General features: G+C 46.3%; 1 protein-coding gene across 4 annotated transcripts in view; it reads right to left on the bottom strand.

The window, feature by feature from the left end:
* DNAH14 (dynein axonemal heavy chain 14) overlaps positions 1-22,730 on the bottom strand; it is a 53,298-nt gene that overhangs the window by 5,925 nt on the left and 24,643 nt on the right. For 2 of the 4 annotated variants that reach the window (XM_064164584.1, XM_064164585.1), the window contains exons 2-7: positions 16,867-17,034; positions 14,142-14,254; positions 10,431-10,681; positions 7,011-7,142; positions 4,513-4,646; positions 870-1,034 (exon numbers count right to left, since the gene is read on the bottom strand). In XM_064164584.1, the coding sequence (XP_064020654.1) occupies positions 870-1,034; positions 4,513-4,646; positions 7,011-7,142; positions 10,431-10,681; positions 14,142-14,254; positions 16,867-17,034 (963 nt within the window). The remainder of the gene's footprint in view (positions 1-869; positions 1,035-4,512; positions 4,647-7,010; positions 7,143-10,430; positions 10,682-14,141; positions 14,255-16,866; positions 17,035-22,730) is intronic. The other 2 variants (XM_064164587.1, XM_064164586.1) reach the window with 2 other exon arrangements.

Below are 22,730 nucleotides of genomic sequence, written 5' to 3'. Positions count from 1 at the left end.
CTTCCAACACCTAACATCCTGTGATCCTATGTGATTTCTTCTGTCCTTCCAGTTCAGATTTATAAAAGCTGAGTACTTCAACTAGAGAAAAAAAACAACATTCCCCCCATTTTAACATCAGCAATTGCATCAGTTCCCAAGATATGTCTGTAATTCTCTGACATTCAAATCATTATGTATCTCATGCATACAACGAGAAGTTTCACTTCAGCATCCAGCAACAATCCAATTATGTAAATTATGCAATTATCACTTCTTCCAGGCAACTTTGGTGTCATACCAGTGCTAAAATGTACTGATGCTAAAGAGAAAAAGGGCTTCAAAGTTGAATTGTCTTCAAAGGCATTTGAGAACTGATGAAACACCAGGCAATGTGGTGCTTATATTCTTAAAAGGTTTTTTTAGTGCTTCTTTTAGGAAAATCAGTATTCTGTGCTCCTGGTGAGATAGAACAAGGGGACACAGTCTCAAGTTGTGCAATCAGGGGAGGTCTAGGCTGGATGTTAGGAGGAAGTTGTTGGCAGAGAGAGTGATTGGCATTGGAATGGGCTGCCCAGGGAGGTGGTTGGAGTTGCCATCCCTGGAGGTGTTGAAGCCAAGCCTGGCTGAGGCACTTAGTGCCATGGTCTGGTTGACTGGCTAGGGCTGGGTGCTAGGTTGGCCTGGATGATCTTAGAGGTCTCTTCCTACCTGCTTGATTCTATGATTCTATCTGAAAGCCAGCAGAGGACTTGTCTTTAGGCAGGCCTGCTAAGCTCTTCTGCAAAGAATTACTCTGGGAATATAACATGGTAATAAATGAAGGGCAAAATGTTCTTCTGTGGAAATGTCTGGGTTCCTTTTGTTCTGTGTGCAGCACAAACTGTTACCTTAGACACAAATGAAGCTGTAACAGTCCAATATGCTTCGTTTTTCATAGCTGTATGTGTAGAGACAACCTGTAAATCGTATGGGTTGTAAGGAGCTTTCAAGTTGTCCCTGTTTCGTTGAAGACAGTATATGAATTCTCCACTATCTTCTAGCAGCAAAGGTTTCTGTTGAAAGAGAACATTATTTCTGTGTAGATATATAATTTTTTTTAAATGATTACAAGTTACATATCTATACTAGGAGAAGATAAATATCCATACATTCTTATAGCACAAGAATGACTGGGGAAATTGAGCACCTGCCCTACAAAGAGAGACTGAAAACCCTGAGGCTGTTTAGTCTGGAGAAGAGAAGACTGAGAGGAGATCTGATCAATGCATGCAAACATCTGAGGGGTGGATGATCTTGGAGGTCTCTTCCAACCTGGTTGATTCTATGGTTCTGAGGAAGGTTGTAGCCAGGTGGGGGTTGGTCTCTTCTGCCAGGCAACCAGCAATAGAACAAGGGGACACAGTCTCAAGTTGTGCAATCAGGGGAGGTCTAGGCTGTATATTAGGAGGAAATTCTTCACAGAGAGAGTTGATTTGCCACTGGGCTGCCCAGGGGGTGGTGGAGTCACCGTCCCTGGTGGTGTTCAAGCAAAGCCTGGATGAGGCACTTGGTGTCATGGTCTGGTTGATTGGCTAGGGCTGAGTGATAGTTGGACTAGATGATCTTGGAGGTCTCTGCCAACCTGCTTGATTCCATGACTCTATGATTCTAAATGGATGGGGCCAATCTCTTTTCACTGGTCAGCAGCAATAAGATAAGGAGCAATGGATACAAATTGGAACGCATTAAGATTTCACCACAACATGGGGAGAAACTTCTTTACAGTGAAGGTGATGTAGCACTGGAACATGCTGCCCAGAGAGGTTGTGGAGTCTCCTTCTCTGAAGGCTTTCAAAATATGCCTGGATGCATTCCTGTGCAAACTACCCTGGGTGATCCTGCTTCGGCAGGGAGGTTGAAGTCGGTGATCTCTGGAGGTCCCTTCCAACTTCTAAAGCTCTGTAATAGAAAGCTTTGCAATAACCCTGAATTGACTAGGAAGCTATTCTGGTACCCTATTTCTGTTCTTATGTGATTAGTTTTCAGTTCCACAAGCAGCTACTACAATACTACCATTTCTTGTTGAGAAGACTCGTGCAGCCCTGTTAGTGCAGCCCCATTTTATTTATCCAACCTTCTGGTAACTAAGTTTCTCCAGCTATCAAAAGTGCTAAGCAATTTTAGGCTTTAAAAAATACCATCAAGTTCTTAAGGAGCAAACACCTAATAGTTAAAGACTGTAGATATCAGTGGTATCTGGTTGGTTTGGAAATGCATAATTACTGCTTGTTACAACTTGTGTTGACCACAAGTTAACATTTTGCAGCCATATCTGAAGTCTCAAGGGATAAAATCACAGAAGATCAGAGGCTGGAAGTGACCTTGAAAGATCATCTAATCCAAACCCTGTGCCAGGGCAGGGCCACCTATACCAGATCACACAGGAACACATCCAGGCAGGTCTTGAATAGCTCCTGAAAGGGAGATAGACAACACACATTTTGATTGTGTATCCAAAATACTTCACAACATTGTGCACATTGAAAACAGCCCAACTCTTTTATTTCATGATAAAGCATGTATGAGAAATCATGCTTCAACCAGATACATATCTGTCTGCCTTTGAATGTGCCAGACCACTAAATAACACAGGCAATGGCCCATTTGGCTACATCAAGAGCAGGCTGTCCAGTACCACTCACAGCAAACACTGGTCTTGTATTTGGCAAATCAGTTCAGGGAAGACATGGTCACAATTTCATTTAGAGTTGTAGAATGCATTGGAAGGGACCTCTAAAGGTCATCTTGTCCAACCTCCCTGTGGTGAGCAGGGACATCGGGCAGAGTCCAAGGGGATGGGGTTCAATAGCTCCAAGTGCAGGGTGCTGCACTTTGGCCACAACAACCCCATGCAGAGATACAGGCTGGGGTCGGAGTGGCTGGAGAGCAGCCAGACAGAGAGGGATCTGGGGGTGCTGATTGATACCCACCTGAACATGAGCCAGCAGTGTGCCCAGGTGGCCAAGAGAGCCAGTGGCATCCTGGCCTGCATCAGGAATGGTGTGGCCAGCAGGAGCAGGGAGGTCATTCTGTCCCGGTACTCTGCACTGCTTAGACCACACCTTGAGTGCTGTGTCCAGTTCTGGGCCCCCCAGTTTAGGAGGGACATTGAGATGCTTGAGCGTGTCCAGAGAAGGGCAACGAGGCTGGGGAGAGGCCTTGAGCACAGCCCTACGAGGAGAGGCTGAGGGAGCTGGGATTGGTTAGCCTGGAGAAGAGGAGGCTCAGGGCAGACCTCATTGCTGTCTACAACTACCTGAGGGGTGGTTGTGGCCAGGAGGAGGTTGCTCTCTTCTCTCAGGTGGCCAGCACCAGAACAAGAGGACACAGCCTCAGGCTACATCAGGGGAGATTTAGGCTGGAGGTGAGGAGAAAGTTCTTCCCTGAGAGAGTCATTGGACACTGGAATGGGCTGCCCGGGGAGGTGGTGGAGTCGCCGTCCCTGGAGCTGTTCAAGGCAGGATTGGATGTGGCACTTGGTGCCATGGTCTAGGCTTGAGCTCTGTGGTAAAGGGTTGGACTTGATGATCTGTGAGGTCTCTTCCAACCCTGATAATACTGTGATACTGTGAAACTAGATCAAGTGGCTTAGGGCCCCACTGAGTCTGACCATTAATATCTCCAACTGGTTCCAATATTTCACAACTCAATGTGAAGAACTTCCTCCTTATGTCCAACCCAAATCTACCATGCTGCAGTTTAAAACCACTGCCACTTGTCTTATCACTACGGGCCCTTCTAAACCATCCCTCCCCAGCCTTCTTGTAAGTCCCCTTCTGATATTGAAATGCAGCTATAAGGTCTCCCAGGAGCCTTCTATTCTCCAGACTGAATGATCCCAGCTCTCTCAGCCTGTCTTCAAAGGAGAGATGCTCCAGATCTCTAGTCATTTTTGGGGCCTTCCTCTAGACCTGCTTCAGGAGGTCTATGCCCTTCCTGTACCAGGGGCCTCCAGAGCTGGACACAGTACTCTAGGTGAGGTCTTGCCAGAGGAAAGCAGAGTGGCAGAATCACCTCTCTCAATCTGCTGGCCATGCTTCTTTTGGTGAAGCCCAGGATGTGATTTTCCTTCTGGGATGCAAGTTCACAAGACTTAGACTGTTAGATTTAGTGCTAGATTAGCTCAGCTATGAATAGCACTGTCTAAATACCAAGTTTAAGTGACTGCTATGGTTGCAGAGATGGAATAAATAATTCTAGATACCTACAATAAATCTGGAAGGAGAATAATTGTACCAGCTCTTCCCAGAACTCTGAACACTGCAAAGTGTAATTTCACTTTCCACTTTCTATTTCTGAGAATTAGAATTCAGTCCTGATAATCAGAATTTAGTAGTTGCTTCTCTTTAAACATTTCTTGATTTATTCTTAGATCAATCCCTTTTTCTGAGGCAAAAGTCTTTCAGCAACTAAATAATTCAGGTTTATAGCCAATATTGTTTCTAGAGTGGGTGACCACACAGGATGTAGAAAAGGGAAAGTAAAAACCACCTTAAGTGTGAACTTCTGAAGTCTGGACACAGAAGTCTCTCTGGATGACCATTCACAGGGTGGTAGCTTTGTTTGCCAGCCAAGTTTTCCTCGGAGCCTCAAAATATGCACTATAACATCATCATCAAGTGGTTCTAGTACATCAAGGAAAGAAGGAAACCAAAAAAACAGAGAGTGATGGTTTGAGTTTGTTTTTTCTCCTTTAAACATAAAATCTTTGCATTCATTGCACAAAACAGTCAGCCATTCATTCTTTACTTTCTTTGCATGAGCCTTAATATGTATGGAGGATTAGTCTATGCCATGGTTTGAGTGTTACACTTTGTAAATCACCCAGATTAGACTCAGCAGCTCTGGAAATGGAATGAAGCTTTGTACTTACAGCTTAGCACAACAGACAAGCAGAGAGTTACAGGATATACAGTTATAGACAGAAATAGACAAGGTAAAAGGTAATACAGAAACACAGCAGCCCTCCCAGAAACCTGAGTCCACAGGAGGGGCTCCCAACCACCCTTCCACCTTCCTCCCACCCCTCAACCTTATCCTAGGTCTTGTCTTATGTTTAAGGTAGTTTGGAGGGTCAGCCAGGGGGTTAGGAAGCAGGTGGATTAGTCACAAAGATGGCAGGTTAGAGAGAGAAGTGCAGCCCACAAAGCCCAGACAGCATCTGTGTTATCTATATATATATGTCCTTATTATTATTATTCCTCTCAGCAAGCCTATGAGTGCAGCAGACATCACCATTGTTTCCTTTCCACAGCCTGTAGTCTAGTTCTTCTCACCAAAACATTCTAGCTAGCTTCAAACTAGCACAGACTGCTGTAATTCAAGCTGACTTGGAAGACATTGAATCATAGAATGAAGCAGGTTGGAAGAGACCTCCAAGATCAGCCAGGCCAACCTAGCACCCAGCCCTAGCCAGTCAACCAGACCATGGCACTAAGTGCCTCAGCCAGGCTTGGCTTCAACACCTCCAGGGATGGTGACACCACCACCTTCCTGGGCAGCCCATTCCAATGCCAATCACTCTCTCTGCCAACAACTTCCTCCTAATATCCAGCCTTGACCTCCCCTGATTGCACAACTTGATTTACACATCAATTTTCAAAGTACTCAGCAGAAAAAAAATTGTCTTACTGCCCAAAGATTTTCCTGAATGATAAAACACCTGACTGAATCTCAGCTAAACAAAAAGAATGGTGGAAATAAAAAGACAACAAGAACACATTTCTTTCTGATATTGGCAAGAAATTCCTACTTAAATGGAAACATACTACCCCTGTAGAAATGAGACCAATCTAGCCCTGCACAGAACACTCTCACTGAACCAAAGGCTCTGCAACATTATGGAAAACAATTTGAAAAGTCCAGGAAAGCACTAAAAATAAGTTTGTTTTCTTTTTTTTTCCCCCAAGATCTTTAATCCTTGTTAAAATTTACATAGTAAAAAAGTTTTGCAGAGGAGAAAAACCAGAATCCAGTTGTGGTATCATTCACTCCAGTTTCCAGAGTCAGCAGCTGATATTTTTAATGGACAAGTAAAGATCAGAATCAATTTTTCCTGACATTAATCCTGTGAGATAAGTAGAAAAGCATGACTGCTCTTTAGAAATAATTCAATTGAAAGAAAACTATAAAATATAAACAGCAGTAAGAGAAAAATGCAACTGCTGTCTGAAATTCTGCTTTGAGATCAGGTATAAAGAAACCGGTCAGTAGGATGAGGGAGGTTATTCTGCTCCTGTACTCAGCACTGGTCAGAACACACCTTGAGTACTGTGTCCAGTTCTGGGCCCCTCAATTCAAGAGAGATGTTGAGGTGCTGGAGGGTGTCCAGAAAAGGGCAACAAAGCTGGGGAGGGGCCTGGGACACAAAGCCTATGAGGAGAGGCTGAGGGAGCTGGGGGTGTGCAGCCTGCAGAAGAGGAGGCTCAGGGCAGAGCTCATTGCTGTCTACAACTACCTGAAGGGAGGCTGTAGCCAGGTGGGGTTGGTGTCTTCTCCCAGGCAACCACCAGCAGAACAAGGGGACACAGTCTCAAGTTGTGTTGAGGGAAGTATAGACTGGATGTTAGGAGGAAGCTGTTGTCAGAGAGAGTGATTGGCATTGGAATGGGCTGCCCAGGGAGGTGGTGGAGTCACCATCCCTGGAGGTGTTGAAGCAAAGCCTGGCTGAGGCACTTAGTGCCATGGTCTGGTTGCCTGGCTAGGGCTGGGTGCTAGGTTGGACTGGATGAGCTTGGAGGTCTCTTCCAACCTGCTTGATTCTATGATTCTATAATACAGAGGATAAAATTGAGAGCTTTTGAAATGAGGTTTAAAATGCCAGTGCTCTCCTTTGTGTGCTCTAAGGCAGGGAAGGGACAAGGAGAGACAGTAGCCATTGAGTAAGTTTCCCATGGATTCAGGATACATCTGAAGTAAGCACACTGGCTGTACAAACATAACTACCACCCAACGTAGCCTTTCCCCTTGCTGCCTACAAACTTACATACCTGTTCTGTCGTAAGAGTGAGCTTTGGTTCTCAAAGACTTTTTAGGTCCTTCCACTTTTGTATGCTCACAGGTTTCGTTATAGTAACTTGGTTCCAAAACAGCTGTTTGTGTTTCCATCTTTCTAATACTATCTGCAACAGGCACAATAGAAAAGGAAAATATTGGTCATTTCAAGCGGATCATTAGGTACAGTTCACAGTACCACAGTATCACCAAGGTTGGAAGAGACCTCACAGATCATCAAGTCCAACCCTTTACCACAGAGCTCAAGGCCAGACCATGGCACCAAGTGCCACGTCCAGTCCTGCCTTGAACAGCTCCAGGGACGGCGACTCCACCACCTCCCCGGGCAGCCCATTCCAGTGTCCAATGACTCTCTCAGGGAAGAACTTTCTCCTCACCTCCAGCCTAAATCTCCCCTGGCATAGCTTGAGGTTGTGTCCTCTTGTTCTGGTGCTGGCCACCTGAGAGAAGAGAGCAACCTCCTCCTGGCCACAACCTCCCCTCAGGTAGTTGTAGACAGCAATAAGGTCTCCCCTGAGCCTCCTCTTCTCCAGGCTAACCAATCCCAGCTCCCTCAGCCTCTCCTCGTAGGGCTGTGCTCAAGGCCTCTCCCCAGCCTCATTGCCCTTCTCTGGACATGCTCAAGCATCTCAATGTCCCTCCTAAACTGGGGGGCCCAGAACTGGACACAGGACTCAAGGTGTGGTCTAACCAGTGCAGAGGTTGTAGCCAGGAGGAGGTTGCTCTCTTCTCTCAGGTGGCCAGCACCAGAACAAGAGGACACAGCCTCAAGCTGTGCCAGGGGAGATTTAGGCTTGAGGTGAGGAGAAAGTTCTTCACTGAGAGAGTCATTGGACACTGGAATGGGCTGCCCAGGGAGGTGGTGGAGTTGCCGTCCCTGGAGCTGTTCAAGGCAGGACTGGACGTGGCACTTGGTGCCATGGTCTGGCCTTGAGCTCTGTGGTAAAGGCTTGGACTTGATGATCTATGAGGTCTCTTCCAACCTTGGTCATACTGTGATACTATGGGGACAGGCTGAAAGAATTTGGCCTGTTCAGCCTGAAAGGAGAAGACTCTGGAGAGACCTTAGAGTAGCTTTCCAGTACCTGAAGGGGACATACAAGAAAGCTGGGTAGGGATGATTTACACGAACTTGTGGTGATAGAATGAGAGGGAATGGATTGTATCTGGAAGAGGGGAGATTTAGATTTGATATTGGAAAGAAATCAATTACAGCGAGGGTGAGACATTGGATCAGCTTGCCCAAGGAGCTGTGGATATTCTCTTCCTGGAACCATGCAAGGTCAGGTTGGACAGGTTCTTGAACAACCTAGTCTAGCAGAAAGTGTCCCTACCCATGGCAAGGACGTTGAAACTAGATGATTTTTAAGGTCCCTTCCAAAAAAACCCATTTTATGATTCTATGAAGAGAGAAAGCCTGGACCACAGGAAAGCAGCACTGCTCAGCAACACCCAAAATCCTGGAGTCTTATCAATACTGTGCTCTAGCCATGAGTACAAGGCATAGCAACGTATGGACTACTTCAAAGAAAGTTAACTCTATCCCAGTGAAACCCAGTGAAAACCCTGTACAGTTTCTCAAATTTTAATGTGCTGAGGACTTATAGGATACAACTGATTAAAAAATATTTTCTACAAGTTTGATTCAAAGCCCAGTCCAAAAATCACCTGATATAAATGAAGTTCTGTTTGCAGACTTGGTTGAATTCTGACCTGCTCAAGTCAGTTTGAAACTTGCAATGACTTTCAAAGAGCAAGACTTGTGATCACAAAGCTATCAAGTCATAGAATCAACCAGTTTGGAAGAGACCTCCAAGATCAGCCAGGCCAACCTAGCACCCAGCCCTGTCCAGTCAACCAGACCATGGCACTAAGTGCCTCATCCAGCCTTTCTTGAACACCTCCAGGCATGGTGACTCCACCACCTCCCTGGGCAGCCCATTCCAATGCCAATCACTCTCTCTGTGAAGAACTTCCCCCTAACATCCAGCCTAGACCTCCCCTGGCACAACTTGAGACTGTGTCCCCTTGTTCTGTTGCTGGTTGCCTGGGAGAAGAAACCAACCCCTCCTGGGTCTTCATGACTACTTTCATTTCCCTGTCCATACAACTTCCATTAATTATGATTTTCTACTTTAGAGAGATGAACACACTTTAATAAACTCAAGCTGATTGGAGGACACTAGAAAAGACCATCATACATCTATTTTTAATTGATGTCTGCTAGTAAAAGCATATGTGAGACCCATTACACAGCCTTCTCGCTTAGAGAATCTTTGAATAGCTAAACCTACACAGAAAAGAAGTATGGAGAACTGCAGCTGTTAAAATCCAGACTAAATGCATATTGTTATGCACTTTACAGTTGATGTAGTGAGCTAAACTCAGTGTTAATCCACTTTTTCCTTTGGCTTCTCTTTAAGATGGGAAGTTTTTTCCACCACCCACAATAAAAAGGTGCTGCTTGCATCTCTGTAATGCTCAGAGAAAGAAGAGTATTTTTTTCTAATGGCTTTAGAAGAGAGACTTCTTTAGTCAAATACATCTCCTATTTTGGGCAGAAAACCAGAATTTCACCTATCTGGCCACATCTGAAGTGAAAACTGAAATGCTTGTGACTCTGCCAGGAATGTGCTGGAGCACAGTAGATTGCCAACTGTTTTGAAAACAATTGTTAACATTTTATATAGCAGTGTACATGCTTCTGGGGCTTAAATATAGGCTTAGAATCATCAAAAGTTAGGGGCTTAAATATAGACTTAGAATCATCAAAAGTTAGGGGCTTAAATATAGACTTAGAATCATCAAAAGTTAGGGGCTTAAATATAGGCTTAGAATCATCAAAAGTTAGGGGCTTAAATATAGACTTAGAATCATCAAAAGTTAGGGGCTGGAAGGGACCTCCAGAGATCAAGTCCACATCCCCTGCCAAAGCAGGATTACCAAGGGCAAGTCACACAGGAACACGTCCAGATAGGTTCTGAAGTTCTCTAGAGAAGGAGACTCCATAACCTCTCTGGGCAGCCTGCTCCAGTGCTCTGTTACCCTTACAGGAAGGATTTTTTCCCCTTGTGTTGGGGTGGAATGTCCACGTTCCAGTTTGTCCTACCACAGGACACCAATGAAAGAGACTGGCTCCTTCATCTTAACACACTCCCTTCAGATATTTTTAGACAAACCCCCCTCTCAATCTCTCTTCTACAGACTGAAGAACCCCAGGTCTCTCAGTCTCTCCTCATAAGACAGATATTCCAGTCCTGTTATCATCCTTGTAGCCCTCTCTCTCCCTCTCCAGTAGTTCCCTATCGCTCTTGAACTGGGGACCCCAGAACAGCATTCCAGATGTGGCCTAACTAGGGCTGAGTAGAGTGGGATGATGGAAAAGGAGGTCATACCTTTTATCACCCCACTTTCAGTCGTTTGAGATGCTTTACCGTTGACAGAAGATGAGGGCAATATGCCAAAGCCTGGCTGCATTTCTTTGCAAGCAGCAGTTGTAGGAACTGCCTCTTTCAAATTCTCCTCCTCTGAGGTCGAGGGTGCTGGTTTTGTTATGCTGCTTTTTAACTTCACTGTCTCATGCTCTGACATGCTAGTAGGCTGAAAACTGGATTCTCCTCTTCTCTCCTTATGGATTCTTGAGAGTCTAGAATTGAAGAATTAAGCACTCTTAGGAAAAAAAAAAACAACCCACAAAGATACAGTCATGGAGGCAAAACAGAACAATCAACTAAAATACAACTTGTGTAGTTGTGAGCATTTATGACAAAGATGCAGTGTGACACAGAATTGGAGTTCTATTCCTCTTGAATAAAATATGCAGTGAGGGTGAGGGTAGACATCAAAACAAAATTACAGCTCTTGTGATCTGAAACTATACAGGCATCAGAAGCAGTATCACATGAAATCTCATTGTTACTTCCATTTGTCTCAAAATCCATTGAGAAGGAACTGATTTAAAAGCTTCATTGTCTTAATCAAGGAATTTAGAACTAAAATACCCCAAGTGTGGTTTTAATTCAATCTCAAACACTCAGGAATGGAAGTTTGCCTGTAGGAAGGCAAACTCTGCCTCTCTCTGTCAGAAAAACACATTCCTTCCTCATCACTTGTATGAAAGGGAGAGGAAACTGGGCCCCCAGTTTAGGAGGGACATTGAGATGCTTGAGCGTGTCCAGAGAAGGGCAACGAGGCTGGGGAGAGGCCTTGAGCACAGCCCTACGAGGAGAGGCTGAGGGAGCTGGGATTGGTTAGCCTGGAGAAGAGGAGGCTCAGGGCAGACCTTATTGCTGACTACAACTACCTGAGGGGAGGTTGTGGCCAGGAGGAGGTTGCTCTCTTCTCTCAGGTGGCCAGCACCAGAACAAGAGGACACAGCCTCAGGCTGCACCAGGGGAGATTTAGGCTGGAGGTGAGGAGAAAGTTCTTCCCTGAGAGAGTCATTGGACACTGGAATGGGCTGCCCGGGGAGGTGGTGGAGTCGCCGTCCCTGGAGCTGTTCAAGGCAGGACTGGACGTGGCACTTGGTGCCATGGTCTGGCCTTGAGCTCTGTGGTAAAGGGTTGGACTTGATGATCTGTGAGGTCGCTTCCAACCTTGGTGATACTGTGATACTGTGAAACCAAAAGATGAACGATGCCAGAAGACTGTGATTCCTGCCATGGGTATCAGTGAAGGATGACAGCACAAGGAAGTTCAAACAGGGAGAAGACAAATTTATGAACAGACACTTGGCAGCACTAACCCTAATGCAGTAATAAGAAGGGAATGCAAGAGAAATGGACTGCAGGCAGGCAGGCAGGCTTCTGTGGTCTCCCCAAAGAGCCTCTACTGCTAATATCAGACCTTTTGGGGATTCACTGATCCCACTGCAGTAATTTTTCTGGCAAGCATGTATCACCTGTTCACCTTGTTATATCATATCACTTCAAAAGCTTTTATACAATATTTGAAAGCAGAATGAACACTCTTTTAGGCTCAGTTCAAGACAGCAAATGGCCCACAGTTAAGTCAACTCAGTCATAGAATCATAGAATCATAGAATCAACCAGGTTGGAAGAGACCTCTGAGATCACCCAGTCCAACCTAGCACCCAGCCCTAGCCAGTCAACTAGACCATGGCACTAAGTGCCTCATCCAGTCTCTTCTTGAAGACCTCCAGGGATGGTGACTCCACCACCTCCCTGGGCAGCCCATTCCAAGGCCAATCACTCTCTCTGACAACAACTTCCTCCTAACATCCAGCCTATACTTTCCCCTGATTGCACAACTTGAGACTGTGTCCCCTTGTTCTGTTGCTGGTTGCCTGGGAGAAGAAGTCATCACATTCAACACTGCATTTGAAAACTACAAATGCAAGTCTTCTTTTGCACCAGTGAAAGCAACACATTTTGTAGGAGTGCCTTTGCATATGTTCCTATTGTATATAACTTCCCTTCAACAAGGCTGAATTCCACTTGCAATGACTTCACTGAGACTTCTCCAGAGTTGCAGTGGCAAAAATAATATCAGGTTCCATTGCAATCCATGACAGTTACAAAGTTCCTAGCATCATAGAGCTGTTTCATTTGGAAAAGACCTCTAAGTCCAACTGTTAATTTAAGACCACTGTGGTCATCAAACCACTTCCTGAAGTACAATATCCACACTCTTCTTGAATGTCTCCAGGGATGGTGACTCCATCGCCTCCCTGGGCAGCCTGTTCCAATGCCTGACCACTCTTGCAGCAAAGACATTTTTCCTACTCTCCAACCTAAACCTCCCCTAGCACAATTTCAGGCCATTTCCTCTCATTCTATCACCTGATACTGGGAAGAGGAGGCTGACCTCCACCTCACTCCAACCTCTTTTCAGTGAGTTGTAGAGAGCCAATGAGGTCTCCCTCAGGCTCCTCTTCTCCAGACTAAAGCAATGCTGAAGTGTGAGTCCAGGTTTCACAGAATTCATAGAGAAGCTGTTGTGGTAGCCCTGATAGGCCCAGGATAGGCTTATCCATGCCCTGCCTTGCCTAGGCATGTTTTCTGCTCCACCAGAGAGGCAAGCGTGGGAAACGGACACAAAAGGTCCTGAAGCCACTGAGTCTGGCCTGCCCAGGGCCCTGTGGTGTAAGGCACACACACTTAGCTTGTGCCTGCCTAGTGCAGGGCCTGTGCTTTGCCCAAATTTGGGCAAAAGCAAGCCTATGGCTTAGCCTAATATGGTAAGGTTTGGCTAACTGCCATCCTGATTGGCTGTTCTGTGTCCAAAGGGCAATTAATCTCTGCCCACATTGATAAAAGGAGATATGCAGGTGACCAATCTGCTTTGCTCCTCTGCTCTCTCTGCTGTGCTCAGCCATGCTCTGCCACTGCCTGCTGCTATTGCACACTGCCTTATTGCTGCCTGCTAAACTCCACTGCCGTCAGTTACCAGGAGCAGACCCTGGATGCCTGCAGGTGATCAGCCTGTGTGGCCAGTGTGACACTGTGCTGAGACTGCACCACATCTGCCTCTGCACCTGAAAGTCCTGCTTAGAAAAGCCAGGAGATAAGGTCAGAGATTGTCTGCCTCTTTCCCCAGAAGCCTGGGAAGATTCAAGCCTCAATGTCCAACAAGACAGAGTCCCCTGAAAGCATTTGTGCACTGTCTGGACTGTGGCTAAGCCCTGTGAGTCAGGTAACAATAATTTGTGAGTAAATGCTTAAATGCCTCTGTAATTCTCTTATTGCCTTCTGCCATAGAGCAGAAAGAGCTTGAGCCATTCTACTGGGCAAGTGGCATATTGACCATGAGTGGCATTTGACCATGGGAATCTTCTCTTCCAGTTCAATTATTGTTCATCTCTTTTGCTGGTTGTTACTAGATCTGGTTATTATCCAGAGAATGCTTCCATGACCGTGTAAGAACCAAAACATTGCTAAAATGAGTGGTCAGGGGTGGGGAGAGTTCTGAATAGCAACATTAATAAACAGCATTAAGCTTGGAAAAAATATCATCTCACATCAATTAATTTCCCCTCCCCCCAACAGAAGCGTTCAAATAATTCAGTAGAACTTATCCAGTTCCCTTTCAAATTTTAAGTAGACAGGGACTAAAAAGTTCTCATAAGGAAATGTCATTCCACATACACATTTCCAAAGCTCATGTCTTCCTCTGTCACTGGTGCTTTGTGTTCCCTTTTCGTGCCTCCTCTGTAAACTGCTGTGCGAAGAATGGAATATTTCTTGCCTATTGAGGATGGCTGGGGGAAAAAAAAGGGCAGAGAAATACATCAGTTTCAACAATTAATGACCTCTCATCCAAATGTCTGTGTTTTAATTGTTTCTCAATATCAAATCCTTCCTGTAGGAAAATGCCAGAAGTGAAATCGCAGCCTCTGGAGTTTTCCCTGTGAGGTTCTTAGGAGATTTTCATTCCCATGGCATCTCAGGCATTAAAAACATAAGCAAAATGTATTCACAGAATCATAGAATTGTTCTGGTTGGAAAAGATCTTTAAGATCTCAGGTTCAACCATTATCTAAGCATGATGCTAAACCATGTTCCTCAGCACCGTATCTCTACATCTTTGAAACACTTCCAGGGATGAGGATTCAACCATCTCCCTGATAGGCCTGTGCCAGTGTTTTAGAGCTCTTGTTGTGAAGTTTCTTCTGATCTCCAACCTAAACCTCCCCTAGTGCAACTTGAGGCCATTTTCTCTTCTCCTATTACTTGCTATTGAGCAGAAGAGGCTGACCCTCACCTGGCTACAACCTCCTTTCAGGGAGCTGTAGAGAGTGAGGTCTCCTCTCAGCTTCCTCTAAACTAAAAGACCCCTGAGCCACTCCTCCTAAGACTTGTTCTTCAGGCTCTTCGTCATCTTTGTTGCCTTTGTCAGGACATGCTCCAGAACCTCAACATTTTTCTTGTAGTGAGGGGCCCAAAACTGAGCACAGCATGTAAAGTGTGGCCCCACCAGTGCTGAGTGCAGGGGAACAATCATTGTCCTGGTCCTGCTGGCTGCACTATTCCTGGTAACAGGCCAGGATTCTTACAATGTTTGTAGCCAGGTGGGGTTGGTCTCTTCTGCCAGGCAACCAGCAACCGAACAAGGGGACACAGTCTCAAGTTGTGCCAGGGGAGGTCTAGGCTGGATGTTAGGAGGAAGTTGTTGTCAGAGAGAGTGATTGGCATTGGAATGGGCTGCCCAGGGAGGTGGTGGAGTCACCATCCCTGGAGGTGTTCAAGCAAAGGCTGGCTGAGGCACTTAGTGCCATGGTCTGGTTGATTGGATAGGGATGGGTGCTAGGTTGGCCTGGCTGATCTTGGAGGTCTCTTCCAACCTGGTCGATTCTATGGTTGTATGAAAAGTAAAAATAAAATCCCAAACAAGCAACAGACAAACCTGTATGTAAAACCACTCTAAATCAGTGTTTATGCTGTGCATATGAAGGTTGTGCACACAAAGGATATTTGCTTACTTATTAGGTTTTATAAACCAACTCAATATCCCCAAAATTGCACAGGCAAACAAAATCAGCTGTGCAAAAAGTCATACAATAATAACAACACTGTTGAAACCCCCCAGAGAGCCTTTACAAGTCCCTGTATACTAGGACAAGTCTGTTTATATTTAGTTTTTGGATTAAATTTAAGACACTTCTAACAGCTCAGCAAGGCTACACTTTCAGGAGTCAGAGGTGCCCAGACTCTTGAGTTTGTTCTGGAAGAGCAGATACAACAGCTCTGGCTTTAATTTTTAAGTGCAGAAACTCACTCCTGGTTCTTGGATCAGCAGCAACTGACCAGAAGTTTTAAAGATCTAAGTTTGGGTTTCTGGGGCCCCAGATTTGCAGAGGATTCAAGAATATCCTCAATATCAATACAGGCTGGGGGGTTGAGAGCAGCTCTGCAGAAAAGGACATGGGGGTACTGGTCGAAAAGAAACTGGGCATGAGGCAATGATGTGCACTTGCAGACCAGAAGGCCAATGGCTTGCTGGGCTGGATCAAAGGAAGTGTGGCCAGCAGGTTAAAAGAGGGAGGTTTCTCCCTCTATCCTGCTCTGGTGAGACTTTATCTGGAGTATGGTGTCCAGCTCTGGAGCCCCCAACACAAACAGGCTATGGACCTTCTGGAATGGCTCCAAAGGAGGGCCATGAAGATGATCAGAGGGCTGGAGCACCTCCATTATGGGGACAGGCTGAAAGAATTGGGACTGTTCAGCCTGGAGAAGAGGAGGCTCCAGGAATTCCTTTTAATTCACAGTATCACAGTACCACCAAGGTTGGAAGAGACCTCACAGATCATCAAGTCCAACCCTTTACCACAGAGCTCAAGGCTAGACCATGGCACCAAGTGCCACGTCCAGTCCTGCCTTGAACAGCTCCAGGGACGGTGACTGAATTCCATTTCAGTACTTGAAGGAGACCTACAGGAAGGCTGGGGAGGGACTTCCTACAAGAGCTTGCAGTGACAGAATGTGGGGCAATGGTTTTAAACTAGAGTAGGGTAGATTTAGCTCAGACACAGGGAAGAAATTCTTTACAGTGGGAGTGGTAAAATACTGAACCAGCTTGCCCAGTGATGTGGTTGAGGCTCCTACCCTGGAGAGCTGATGTGGCAGCCTGGTTTAGTGGAAATTGTTCCTGCAGGGGGGTTGGACAAGATGGCCTTCAAGAGTCCCTTCCCACCCAATGCTATCAATGAAACATATAAGCTTTTGTACTTAAGTGTAATCTAAGACTACATGATTGCAATAGTAAACTCTAAGTCAGAGTTTCGGTACGACGAGACTACAGAAAGCAGACTATTAATTGTAATTAAAACATTAACACATAGTCTAGTTTAAAAAGGAAACAGTGTGTTCTCACCAGTTCACTGCTGCCTCCTGCAGTGCCGTCAGCTGGTTCACAGACCATGCACTTGCCTTTCACCATAAGCAGCACTTCTGTCCTCTCTGGCTCAAAACGGAGACGAGATACTAACTTTTCTTTCAGCATTTTGTTTTGCTCATCTATCTGGGGTAGGTGATCTTCATCCTGAGAGTAAGAAAATAACCACTGAATTAAATTTGCACCAGAGACTGTCTCCACTCTATGGTCTCAGAGTGAACATCATCTACTCTGCCCTGGTGAGACCTCATCTTGAATACTGGGTTCAGTTTTGGGCTGCCCAGTTGAAGAGGGACAGGGATCTGCTGGAGAGGGTCCAGCAGAGGGCTGCAAGGATGATGAGGGGACAGGAGGGCTTCCTTATGAGGAGAGGCTGAGGGACCTGGGGAGAAGAGAAGACTGAGAGGGGATTTGATAAATGTCTATAAGTACCTGAAGACTGCCAGGACGGGGTGGGGGGACAAGCTCTGCTTGCTTGCTCCCTGGGATAGAACAAAGAGCAATGGGTATAAATTGCAGCACAAGAAGTTCCACCTCAACACAAGGGGGAACTTCTTTCCTGTAAGGGTCCCAGAGCACTGGCACAGACTCCCCAGAAAGGCTGTGGGGTCTCCTTCTCTAGAGCCTTCCAAGGCCTGTCTGGATGTGTTCCTGTGTGATCTGTGTTAGATAGGATTGTCCTGCTCTGGCAGGGGGGTTGGACTGGATTATCTCCTTGGTTCCCTTCCAACCCCTAACATCCTGTGATCACCCATCCCATCCAATCAACTAGCCCATGGCACCGTTTCACCGCTTTAAATAATCCCTGCCTGGCATATAACCTGAAGAAAAAATAAGGGTATGGTTTGTCTGCTATTAGAGTAATTGACTTGATCTTGTGATCCTTGAGGTGCCTCTTTTTAGAAGTCAGGTGGTGCTTGGATATTTACCTCTGCAGTATTTGAACACAATGTTCACACAGTTCACAAAATAAAACCAGTTACTTATATACTAAGTGACAAATTAAACAACTATTTACTGTGAAAAGTGAATAACGTTGAACCAGAAAGGCAGATACATGCAGTGCATTAATCATGATTTAGATAAAAGAAGAAGGTACATTTCTACAAGGACTTCTACAAGATCATAAGTTATATGGGTATACTACATACAGTATATATGGAAAGTAGAAAAGAGCCTGAAAAGATACCTAAAAAGTCCAGTTCAATAAGAACTGATTTGAGGCTTTGCTGTAAACAGAGCTTTATATTATTCCCAACTCATCTGAGCTGGTCTGGTAAATTTGAACAGTAGGGAAATGTTCCTTAACCCATCACACCATCATATGTTTTAGTCAGGAAGATATTAACACAGAGCACCAAAGCATTGAATCATAGAATCAGCCAGGTTGGAAGAGACCTCCAAGATCAGCCAGGCCAACCTAGCACCCAGCCCTAGCTAGGCAACCAGACCATGGCACTAAGTGCCTCAGCCAGGCTTTGCTTCAACACCTCCAGGAACGGTGACTCCACCACCTCCCTGGGCAGCCCATTCCAGTGCCAATCACTCTCTCTGCCAACAACTTCTTCCTAACATCCAGCTTATACTTCCCCTGATTGCACAACTTGAGGCTGTGTGCCCTTGTTCTGTTGCTGGTTGCCTGGGAGAAGAGGCCAACCCCCACCCGGCTACAGCCTCCCTTCAGGTAGTTGTAGACAGCAATGAGCTCTGCCCTGAGCCTCCTCTTCTGCAGGCTGCACACCCCCAGCTCCCTCAGCCTCTCCTCACAGGACTCTGCTCCAGGCCCCTCACCAGATTTGTTTCCCTTCTCTGGACACCTTCCAGCACCTCAACATCTCTCTTCAACTGAGTAGCCCAGAACTGGACACAGTACTCAAGGTGTGGCCTGACCAGTGCTGAGTACAGGGCAGAATAACCTCCCTTGTGCTACTGGCCACACTGTTCCTGATGCAGGCCAGGATGCCATTGGCTCTCTTGGCCACCTGGGCACACTGCTGGCTCATCTTCAGCTACTCTCTACCAGTACCTCCAGGTCTATTTCTTCCTGGCTGCTCTCAGCCACTCAGTCCCCAGCCTGTAGTGCTGCTTGGGGTTGTTGTGTCCAAATTGCAGAACCCTGCACTTGGCCTTGTTCATTCTCATCCCATTGGCCTCTGCCCACCCATCCAGCCTGGCCAGGTCCCTCTGCAGGGCTCTTCTACCCTCCAACAGCTCCACACCTGCTCCTAGCTTGGTGTCGTCTGCAAACTTATTGATGCTGGACTCAATCCCCTCGTCCAGATCATCAATAAAGACATTGAACAGGACTGGGCGCAGCACTGATCCCTGGGGCACACCACTAGTGCCAGCTGCCAACTGGATGTGGCACCATTCACCACCACTCTCTGGGCTCTGCCATCCAGACAGTTCTTGAATACCAAGACAGAAAAGAGGTCTTCAATCCTGATTCTGAGTCTCACTCAGATATCATTTCAGCTTAGTTTCCCAGTTAGGTCACCCTTTTCCATTCTCCCACATGCTTTAGAATCACAGCATCATCAAACCCCAAGGCATGATAATATGCAGTGTAATACAGCCATTAAATACTATAAACTCTAATTGGCATCTCTAGATGCAAAAGCTGATTTGCAACAGCTAATTCTGAACTCAAACTACAAATAAATGACAAAAATTAGATCAAGTTAGATTACTGCAGATCAACAGCTGCAAAATGAGGAGAAGCTCCAACTGAGTAGTAATAAACTCTTCATCCATAACAGCTAGATTCAAAGGGACTACAATGATACCTCGAGGTGTAATATATACTAATAATGCTATACAAGCAAAACATGTTCTGGTACAGAGGCAGCTATACCAGCAATAGCCATGCAGAACTAACACCTCTAACAGCAATATCTCATGTCTCTTATGAGAATCTGTTGCAGTTCAGGATAGAAACCCTTCTAGCTGCACCTTCACCTCCAGTACAAGCTCGAGGTGTAGCATCATGGGGAAAACAGAGGTAATGACAATTGTGGTGGAGAGCCTGTAGGCCCAAACAGAGGCTCCTTTATGCCTCTACATGCCTGGACATGTTTTTCTGCCAGGACCCCTGGTAGTAAACAGGTTGTGTAATCCATGCACACCCAGCCCGTGTCTCCCTGGGGTGAACCCATGTGACCCCCATATTTGGGAGAGTCCAGGTGAGAGCCTCCTGCCTATTATGGTAAGGTTTGGCTGACTGCCAACCTGATTGGTCACTCTGGTGGCCAAAGGACCCATTAATCTCGGCCCACAGTCCATAAAGAGGGATGCACAGGTGAACCACGTGCTCAGCTCTCTGACCCTGCCTACAGCACAGCTCAGCTCTCTGACCCACCTGCAAAGATCAGGCACAGTTCTGAGCTTCACCTGAAGCACTCAGCCGCTCATACTCTCACGCTCAGAAGCCATTGCATAGCTCTGATGCTCCCTGAGGCACAGACCTCATGCATTGATCTCAATCACAGCTTACCTGTCTGTGTGCTTTAGATGCAGAGCTCATTCAAGCCTGCACACATTTATACATATAAGGAGCCAACAGCCTCCTAAACCAGCTGTGCACATCTGCAACCTGTCTTGCTTTATCTATGGAGCTCAGACTCCCAGCAGCCCAGCACACTTTGCATGCCCGCTGCTTATTGCCTGGAGAGAACCAGGAAGCAGACTTCTGGATTGTCTGCACCCACACACACACGTCCTGAACCCATGAAGGAATCGTGCCAGAGCCAGCACGGACATTCTTCTCCTGTTCCTGGAATCCTGCCAGCTGATAATCCCTGGACACAGTATCCAGAAGACAACAGCAGCGTCAAGGCAGAGATCATCCCGCGCCAGGAGAACAAAGGTTAGAAAACCTAAGACCCCAGAGACTGGGAAGATTTATCATTTCCCCTCAAGCTGGGAAGATTCCACTGCCCAAGTACACAGGCAGAGCCCCTGAAGTCCAGACATTGGGCACAGGCTGTGACACAGCCCCAGGAGGGTGATTAATAATTAATAGCAACACATAAGTAAAGCTTTAATACTTCTGTAATATAAGTTATCTCTGCCTTAGAGCAGAAAGAGTTTCAGCCCCTCTGCTGGGCTAATAGCATAAGCTCCCAAGCAGCACTAAGCCACAGGGAAATTCCTCTCTCTGTTTATAGTTTGAATGTTTTGCTAGTTATTAACCAAATCCCTGTATATATTCAACCCTAAATTGTTTTCATTACTTTGCACAGGACTAAATTTTAATACACAGTGGTTGGGGGTGGTGAGAGTTCATAAATATTAATCGTAATAGATTGTATTTTTATATAAGATTTGTATCTCCTCAAATTATTTTCTCTCCTCTGCCAAATAGGCCTAGGTATAGAGATCCCCCTCTGCAACAACAATATACTCATTTGATTAACTTTAAGAGCACAGCCAGAGGGGAGAGCTAAAAAGGAAGGAAAACAGAAGCCTAAAGACAGCATTCATTTTCCTGCAGCAGAAGGACAATTTCAAAATGCCTTCTGTTTTGGCACAAGGATCAAAAGTTATTAGTGAAACTATTAAAAAGTAGTAATTACAGCCTTGAGCACAGCCCTACGAGGAGAGGCTGAGGGAGCTGGGATTGGTTAGCCTGGAGAAGAGGAGGCTCAGGGGAGACCTTATTGCTGTCTACAACTACCTGAGGGGTGGTTGTGGCCAGGAGGAGGTTGCTCTCTTCTCTCAGGTGGCCAGCACCAGAACAAGAGGACACAGCCTCAGGCTGTGCCAGGGGAAATTTAGGCTGGAGGTGAGGAGAAAGTTCTTCCCTGAGAGAGTCATTGGACACTGGAATGGGCTGCCCGGGGAGGTGGTGGAGTCGCCGTCCCTGGAGCTGTTCAAGGCAGGATTGGACGTGGCACTTGGTGCCATGGTCTGGCCTTGAGCTCTGTGCTAAAGGGTTGGACTTGATGATCTGTGAGGTCTCTTCCAACCCTGATGATACTGTGATACTGTGATACTGTGATACTGTGACTGGAAATCCAGCTGACAGTCCATTAAAATACTTGATCCTTTCAACTGCCAGCAATAAACAGCCTCTCTGTTTGAAAGAAACATCTGACTTGTGAGAGTCTCTACATGTCCTGAAGATGCTTTAATATATGTGCACTGAAATAAAAGACTAAGTGTGAATGAAAACAAGCATGGTTGGTGCTGTAATCAAGTGGGATAGCCAAGATATACCAGTGACATCCTCACCCTCACCAGTCACAAGAGAATCATCGAATAGAATCATAGAATCAGTCAGGGTTGGAAGGGACCACAAGGAGCAGCCAATTCCAACCCTCCTGCCATGCCCAGGGACACCCTACCCTAGAGCAGGCTGCACACAGCCTCAGCCAGCCTGGCCTTAAACACCTCCAGCCATGGGGCCTCAACCACCTCCCTGGGCAACCCATTCCAGCCTCTCACCACTCTCATGCTCAACAACTTCCTCCTCACCTCCAGCCTCAACCTACCCATCTCCAGCTTTGCTCCATTGCCCCTACTCCTGTCACTCCATGAGAGCCTGAAAAGTCCCTCCCCAGCATTTTTGTAGCCCCCTTCAGATCCTGGAAAGCCACAAGAAGGTCACCTGGGAGCCTCCTCTGCTGCAGCCTGCACAGCCCCAACTCTTTCAGTCTGTGCTCACAGCAGAGCTGCTGCAGCCCTCTGAGCATCCCAGTGGCCCTTCTCTGGACACAATCCAGCATCTCCACATCCTTCTTGTAATGGGGGCTCCAGAGCTGGATGCAGTACTCCAGCTGGGGTCTCAGCAGAGCAGAATAGAGAGGGAGAATCACCTTCTTGGCCCTGCTGGCCACACTTCT

Source organism: Pogoniulus pusillus, chromosome 25, assembly GCF_015220805.1.
Source record: "Pogoniulus pusillus isolate bPogPus1 chromosome 25, bPogPus1.pri, whole genome shotgun sequence".
NCBI classification, from domain to species: domain Eukaryota; kingdom Metazoa; phylum Chordata; class Aves; order Piciformes; family Lybiidae; genus Pogoniulus; species Pogoniulus pusillus.
This window is presented reverse-complemented; position numbering and strand designations above follow the sequence as displayed.